This window comes from Calidris pugnax, unplaced genomic scaffold, assembly GCF_001431845.1.
Source record: "Calidris pugnax isolate Ruff unplaced genomic scaffold, ASM143184v1 scaffold28, whole genome shotgun sequence".
Lineage (NCBI taxonomy): Eukaryota > Metazoa > Chordata > Aves > Charadriiformes > Scolopacidae > Calidris > Calidris pugnax.
The window spans coordinates 10,239,581-10,246,689 of NW_015090842.1; the positions used below are offsets into that span (position 1 = coordinate 10,239,581).

Genomic DNA, 7,109 nt, shown 5'->3' on the forward strand with positions numbered 1-7,109 from the left:
CCCACTCCAGGATGCCGCCGGGCAGCCAGACCCTGTCCCACTCCCCGTGCGAAGCAGGCGCTCCCCCCAGGTAATGCTCCTGCCTGCCCCACACACTCCCCCCCATCCCCTGACTCCCCTTTGGCCAGCTGTGCCCTCACCTGTGTGTCCCCCCCATTCTGCAGGAGCTCCCCGAGGCACCTGGGGCTCACGCTGCTCCCAGGAGGCGGAAGAGGGACTGGGTGATCCCCCCCATCAAGGTTCCTGAAAATGAGAGGGGCCCCTTCCCCAAAAAGCTGGTTCAGGTATGGGGGGGGGTTGGTCTTGGGGGGGGGCTGGGTACGGCTGTGGACATCAAGGGGAGGAGCGACGCTGGTGGTGGCCATCCCCCCTGCATCAGGGCAGGGTGTGATGCTGCTGCAGGTGGGGGGCAGGCACTGACCCCCCCCTCCCCATGTCCCCTCCCAGATCAAATCTAACCGGGACAGAGACACCAAGATCTTCTACAGCATCACGGGACAGGGGGCGGATGCCCCCCCTGAGGGCATCTTCACCATCGAGAAGGAGTCAGGTTGGATGAAGGTGACACAGCCGCTGGACCGGGAGCACATTGACAAGTACCATGTAGGTCCCTACCGGGGGGGGTGGTGCTGTGGGGTGCCAGCGTGCTGAGCTGCTCCCCCTGCTCACCCCTCTGCCCCACAGCTCTTCTCCCACGCCGTGTCCGAGAACGGCAAACCGGTGGAGGAGCCGATGGAGATCATAGTCACGGTGACGGACCAGAACGACAACAAGCCCCAGTTCACACAGGAGGTCTTCAGGGGTTCCGTGCCAGAGGGAGCTTTGCCGGGTAGGACCCTGTGCCACAGGGAAGCTCTGCCGGCCACATCCCTTAGCAAGGGCTCTGGGACCATTCCCATGGGGGATGTGGGTGCCCTGGTCCCACCACCACCTCACTGACCGGGATATCCCTGTTCCCAGGCACCTCCGTGATGCAGGTGACCGCCACAGACGCGGACGATGCGGTGGATTCCTACAACGGCGTCATCGCCTACTCCATCCTCAGCCAGGAGCCGCGGGAGCCCCATCCCCACATGTTCACCGTCAACAAGGCCACCGGCACCCTCAGCGTCATCGCCAGCGGCCTCGACCGGGAGGTGGGCTCTGCGGCACTGCGGGGCGGGCAGCCCCGGTCCTGGGCAGGGGGCCTGACGGGGTGTCTGTCTGTCTGTCTGTTCACTGCAGCGCGTGCGGGAGTACACACTGACCGTGCAGGCAGCCGACCTGGACGGCGAGGGGCTCACCACCACGGCGCTGGCAGTGATCGAGATCGCAGACGTCAATGACAACGCCCCCGAGTTTGACCCCAAAATGGTATTGTGGGCTCCCCCCGCACTGTGGAACCCTCTCCCCACAGGCTGGGGCTGGGCTGATGCCCACTGGGCTGTGGCTCTGATGGTGCCCCACACCTGCAGTATGAGGCATCCGTGCTGGAGAATGAGGCTGGACGGGAGGTGGCCCGACTGGCCACCACTGACCTGGACGAGCCGAGCACGCCGGCGTGGCGAGCCGTCTACTCCATCCTGCGCGGCAACGAGGGAGGCGCTTTCGCCATCACCACTGACCCCGTCAGCAACGAGGGTGTCCTCCGCACTGCCAAGGTGCGTGTCCCCTGATGTGTCCCCTCACAGAATCATACGGGGTTGGAAGGGACCTCTGGAGATCATCTAGTCCAACCCCCCCCCCGCCAAAGCGGGTCCACCCAGAGCAGGTTGCACAGGACCATGTCCAGATGGGTTTTGAGTGTTTCCAGAGAAGGAGACTCCACCACCTCCCTGGGCACCCTGTTCCGGTGCTCTACTGACTCTCACAGTGGAGAAGTTCCTCCTCACATTTAGGTGGAACTTCTTATACGCAAGTTTGTGCTCATTTCCTCTTGTCCTGTCACTGGGCACCACTGAAAAAAGCCCTGTCCTCCTGACACCCTTCCTTTAAGTATTAGTATGCATTGATGAGATCCCCCCTCAGTCTTCTCTTCTCAAGACTAAAAAGACCCATGTCCCTCAGCCTCTCCTCGTAAGAGATGCTCCAGGCCCCCTCCCCTCGCTGCCCGTGATGGGGTGCTGCCCATCCCCTCCCTTCTCCCAGGGTCTGGACTACGAGGCTAAGAAGCAGTTCGTGCTCCACGTGGCTGTGACCAATGAGGCCCCCTTCGCCGTGAAGCTGCCAACGGCCACCGCCACAGTGACAGTCAACGTGGAGGACGTCAACGAGGCGCCCATCTTCGACCCAGTGGTGCAGCTCGCCCGGGTGCCAGAGGACGTGCCACCAGGGCAGACCCTCGCCTCCTGCACAGCCCAGGACCCCGACAAGGCCCAGGGACAGAGGATCAAGTGAGTGAGAGAGGGGTTGGGGTTGGGGTCTGGGGGTGATCCCCAATGCCCCCCGCCATGGGACTAGCTCCCCTCTGCCCCCAGGTACCTGGTGGGGCACGACCCGGCGGGCTGGCTGGCCGTGCATCCCGAAAATGGTCTGGTGACGGCGCGGGACCACCTGGACCGCGAGTCCCCCTTCACCAAGAACAGCACCTACACCGCTGTGCTGCTGGCCGTGGACGATGGTGAGGGCTGGGATGAAAGGGGCCCTTGTTCCCTTGTCCCGCGTGAGGGACACGTGCTGCTGTCACCAGGAACCACAGGCTGGCTCCGGCAGGGAGCAGTGCTGGGGGCTGGCTGTCCCCACCCCTGTTCGGGGCACCCCTGTTCCCTTGAGGGTCCTGGTTTTGGGGAATCCCCCCCCTCCAGCGTCGCTCCTCCCCGCAGGCTTGCCACCCGCCACGGGCACCGGCACCTTGCTCCTCACCCTGCTGGACGTGAACGATAACGGCCCCGAGGCCGAACCCCGGGATGTCACCCTCTGCAACCGCAGCCCCCAGCCCCAGGTCCTCACCGTCACCGACAGGGACCTGCCCCCCAACACCGGCCCCTTCCGCGCCGAGCTCATCCACGGCTCGGGGGACAGCTGGGCCGTAGAGGTCAGCGATGAAGGTAACACCAAGGGGATGCTCAGCTTGAGGTGTGGTGGCCATACCAGTGGGTGTCACCCATGGGGTCACCCGCGGTGCCGGTCTCGTGCAGATGACACTGTCACCCTGCGGCTGGTGGCACCGCTGGAGCCGGAGCAGTACAGCGTCTACCTGCGGCTCCTCGACCGGCCGGGCAAAGCCCAGGTCACTGTCATCACCGCCCGGGTCTGTGACTGTGAGGGGCCGGTGCAGAGCTGTCCCCAGAGATCCCAGCCCGCCACCGGCCTGCCCTTCGTCCTCGCCGCCCTGGGTGCCCTCCTGGCCTTGCTGCGTGAGTTGGGGGGTCCCGGGGCTCCTGGTGCTGTGGGGCTGCACCCCCCCATGGAGCAGAGGGGGAGTGGGGACACACACATCCCTGCTGATGCCACTGCTCCCCCCCCAGTCATCTTGCTGCTGCTGCTGCTCTTCATGAGGAGGAGGAAGGTGACGAAGGAGCCGTTGCTGCTGCCCGAGGATGACACGCGGGACAATGTCTTTTACTACGGGGAAGAGGGCGGTGGGGAGGAGGACCAGGTGAGTGTCCTGGGAGGCCAGGGGGTGTTGGTGCCAATGCGTGCGTCCTGACCCTGTCCTTCTCCATCGTGTCTCCCCCCACCAGGACTACGACCTCCGGCAGCTGCACCGGGGCTTGGACGCTCGCCCGGAGGTGCTGCTCCGCAACGACGTGGCTCCCACCCTCCTGCCAGCCCCCCAGTACCGGCCCCGGCCTGCCAACCCCGATGACATCGGCACCTTTATTGAGGAGGTGAGCCCCACACCCACATTCATGCGGGGACCGTTGGGGTGCCACCCACCCGGTGGTGTCCCCAAACCCCCAGGGGACGGCTGCTGACCCCTCTTGCCCCCCCCACCCCAGAACCTGAAGGCGGCCGACACGGACCCCACGGCCCCCCCTTACGACTCCCTGCTGGTGTTCGACTACGAGGGCAGTGGCTCGGAGGCCACCTCGCTCAGCTCCCTTAACTCCTCCACCTCCGACGGTGACCAGGACTACGACTACCTCAACGAGTGGGGCAGCCGCTTCAAGAAGCTGGCAGACCTCTATGGTGGTGGGGAGGAGGAGGAGGATTAGGACACCCCCCCGGCCCTGCTGTCCCTCCCCTGCTCCATGCCTTACTGCTGCCTGTGCCTTGGGGCTGCCCCCTCCCGCCGTGCCCCCCGCCTCGGCGGCAGCCCCCTCACCTCCCTCTCCTGTATTTTTCTTGGTTAATCCTTTTATTATTTTTTTTTTCTTTTAAAATGTATGAAATAAAGGTAGTGTGATGCTATGGAAGAGGTGAGGGGGTGCTGGTGTAAGTTTTAATAAAGAATGTGGTTTTTTTAGATGCTCCAGCCTCTGCGTGGCTTTGTGCCCTGGGAAAGGTCCCTGTGGAGTTGCTGCCCACCCCAGGGTTTGGTGCTGACCCCAACCCCATTGCGGCCACCCCCCTATTCCCCCCTCCCCACACCCCCATTGCCCACTGCAGCACCAGGCTGTACCCTGCCCTGCGTAATACCCACAGGTATGGCTGCAGCATCGCCCATGTTGGGGGCAGTGCCCATTACCCCCTGGCAGCAGGGGCTCCCCCGGGGTCCTGGGATGACCCCAGCCCTGAGTGCTTCCTACCGGCTCCGTGCTCAGCCCTGGTTGGACTCTGACCCTCACCAGAGCCCTGGGAGCTGTGGGGTGGTGGGTGGTACAGTGGGTCACTGAGGGCTTCTCCCTGCCGTGGGGTCACCCCCAGCTTTGCTGTGACAGAGGGGGATGAGGGGAGGGGGGCTGGAGGTGACGGGGGCTGCAGCATCCCGGGGGGGGTCTGTAGGTGCCCCCCGGCTCCTGCCATCCACCGACCCCCCGAAGCTCCCACGGCCCCGGACGGGTACCCACGGAGCCCCGGGGGCTGGGGCCGAGGTACCGGGGTTACCCGGGGCAGGGGCCGGGGACGGGCGGGGCGGCACCGCCTCCCGTCGGGGCGGGGCAGAACGGGACGGGACGGGACGGGGCGGTTCCCCCGGGGGGAGCCACCACCTGCGGGGCGGGACCGGGACCGGACGCACCTGCAGCTCCGCGGCGGCGGCGGCAGCGCCCCAATTCCTTCGGCACCGCACCGGCACCGGGAGCCAGCTATGGGGCGGCGGTGGGGCTGCCCCGACCCGCTCTGTCTCTTCCTCTTTCTCCTGCTCCAGGTGAGGGATGGGGCGGTGGGACCTTGCCCGGGACACCGGGACCTTGGGACCCTGCCCGGGGCGGCGGGACCCTGCCCGGGGCGGCGGGACCCAGCCCGGGACTCACCCCTCTCTCCGGGCAGGCCGGACACCGGGTGTGCGAGCGGGCAGTGCCGTGCCAGCCTGGCTTCACCAAGGAGACCTTCGCTCTCACCACGCCAAGGGACAGCGTGGCGGCGGGACGGGTGCTGGGACGAGGTAAGGCTGGGAGCCGTGGGGACGGGATGGGGGAATGGCACTGGAGTCGGCCACGGGGGACAAAGCTGTGGCTCTGTGCCCATGGGGTACCGGGGTGGCATTGGGGACACGGTGCCATGGCGGTGTAGATGGTACTGTGGTGGTGGGGATGGTGCCATGGTGGTATAGATGGTGCCATGGCAGTGGGGACGGTGCCATGGCGGTGTAGATGGTGCCATGGCGGTGGGGACGGGCTCGGTGCACACTGTTGCAGGTTGTGGCCAGAGCCATGGTTATGTGTCAGTGGACAGCAGTGGGGCTGTCCCGGAGCGTCGGTGCAGTGCAGGCACCGGTGCCCCCATGGCGGGGGGACGGCGTCGTGGTGCGGGGGCAGCGGGTGCCTCTCCCCGGGGTGCGCCGGCGCGGGCGGCGCTGACTCAGGCGGCACAGACCTGTTGGGACCGGCAGGCCGGGGCGTGGGGCCGCGCAGGCGCCCGTCCTGCCCTGCGCCTTGCCCGCCCGTGGGGTCCCAGCACCGGGGGTTCGTGGGGGTTGAACCCCTTTTACAGCCCCCAGCACGGCCTCGGTGGTGTCTCACCGTGCCGGTGTGAGAGTCCCGTCGTGGTGCGGCGGGTGCTGGCACTGAGCCCTCTCTGCATGGCCATGGCGAGGGGAACCCACTGCCACTTTGGGGTGCCCCGCACCCCCCTGCCAGTCCCCAGGTGCTGGGGGGCTGCGCAGTGGCGGGGTGCAGGCTCCTGGGGCTGCGGCGCTTGGCCCGTCGCTGTTGCCATCTGCACTGGTTAATGGCTGATGGTGGTGCTGGCACCACGGTTTGCTGGGGGTGGCCGGAGTGGGTGCAGAGCACCAAGTGCCACATTGGGGTCTCCCAACCCACCCCAGCTCCGGAAGGGCTTCACCCCTGCAGGTATCAAGCCAGGAGCTGGACCCTGCCCCACACCTCAGGAATTGCTCTTTGTTAGCTTTCTGGTTGATCATTAACGAAGCTGGCTAGCTGCAGCAGACTGTGTCCATTAGGGCTGTGCTCGATACCACGGTGACGGGCAGCCCCGTGTCCTTGGCGCCTCCCTCCTGTGCAGGGCTGGTTGCTGGAAATCCCCATCCCACACCAGCACTTCCAGTTTCGGGTCGCAGACAGACGTGGGGTGTGGGAGAAGGGAAGGGGACAGTCATCGCTGTCTGTCCCTATGGGCTGTGTGCCAGGCTGGCGATGCCCCACCATGCGGGTGGACGAGCGTGGTGGGCACTCGGCGATGCTGACCCCCACACCACACCAAAGCCAGGCCATGGCTGACGAGCCAGCCTGTAATTAGGCTGATTAATTGAGAGCGGTGTTTTCCCTCCCAACAGGTCCGGACAGGCCCCACGCGGCGCCTGGGCTGGGGAGGCAAACACCTGCGTGGGGGCTGCGGCATCCCTGGGGCTGGGATGGGATGGGATGGCTGGCCCCCAGCCCTTGCGGGGGGGGACACGAAGGGGGCTTGTATGCTCCCCCTGTCAGCCCAGTCTGAAGTCACGGTGAAACTGGGGTGACGTCAGCGGGTGTGCCGCCGCGACGTGCCACTTGCCAGCGCCTTTGCCCCGGTTGCCCCTGGCGCTGACGTGACACCCCCCCATTTCCCCAACCCCCCCCAACCCCACC

General features: G+C 66.2%; 2 protein-coding genes across 2 annotated transcripts in view; both read left to right on the top strand.

Annotated features, from left to right (window-relative positions):
* Positions 1-6: 6 nt before the first annotated feature.
* On the top strand, positions 7-4,387 carry LOC106888173 (B-cadherin-like). The gene is made up of 14 exons (XM_014942206.1): positions 7-70; positions 165-284; positions 448-603; positions 685-829; positions 961-1,136; positions 1,225-1,353; positions 1,455-1,640; positions 2,128-2,372; positions 2,457-2,599; positions 2,802-3,026; positions 3,117-3,335; positions 3,447-3,577; positions 3,663-3,809; positions 3,921-4,387. Exons 3-14 carry the CDS (start codon positions 556-558, stop codon positions 4,134-4,136), a joined length of 2,010 nt encoding a protein of 669 aa, XP_014797692.1. The 5' UTR covers positions 7-70; positions 165-284; positions 448-555; the 3' UTR covers positions 4,137-4,387.
* A 697-nt stretch (positions 4,388-5,084) lies between these two features.
* The window catches only part of LOC106888384 (cadherin-1-like), an 11,172-nt gene continuing 9,147 nt past the window's right edge, over positions 5,085-7,109 (top strand). Inside the window, exons 1-2 of the mRNA XM_014942585.1 lie at positions 5,085-5,230; positions 5,353-5,467. Of these exons, the coding sequence (XP_014798071.1) occupies positions 5,171-5,230; positions 5,353-5,467 (175 nt within the window). The 5' untranslated portion in view covers positions 5,085-5,170. The remainder of the gene's footprint in view (positions 5,231-5,352; positions 5,468-7,109) is intronic.

Excerpts from the sequence above, each read along its gene's own strand:
- LOC106888173 (XM_014942206.1), top strand. The coding sequence starts at position 556 with ATGAAGGTGACACAGCCGCTGGACCGGGAGCACATTGACAAGTACCAT. Across the intron at positions 1,137-1,224 it reads CCAGCGGCCTCGACCGGGAG|CGCGTGCGGGAGTACACACT; the intron begins GTGGGCTCTGCG and ends TGTTCACTGCAG. Across the intron at positions 1,641-2,127 it reads GTGTCCTCCGCACTGCCAAG|GGTCTGGACTACGAGGCTAA; the intron begins GTGCGTGTCCCC and ends CCCTTCTCCCAG.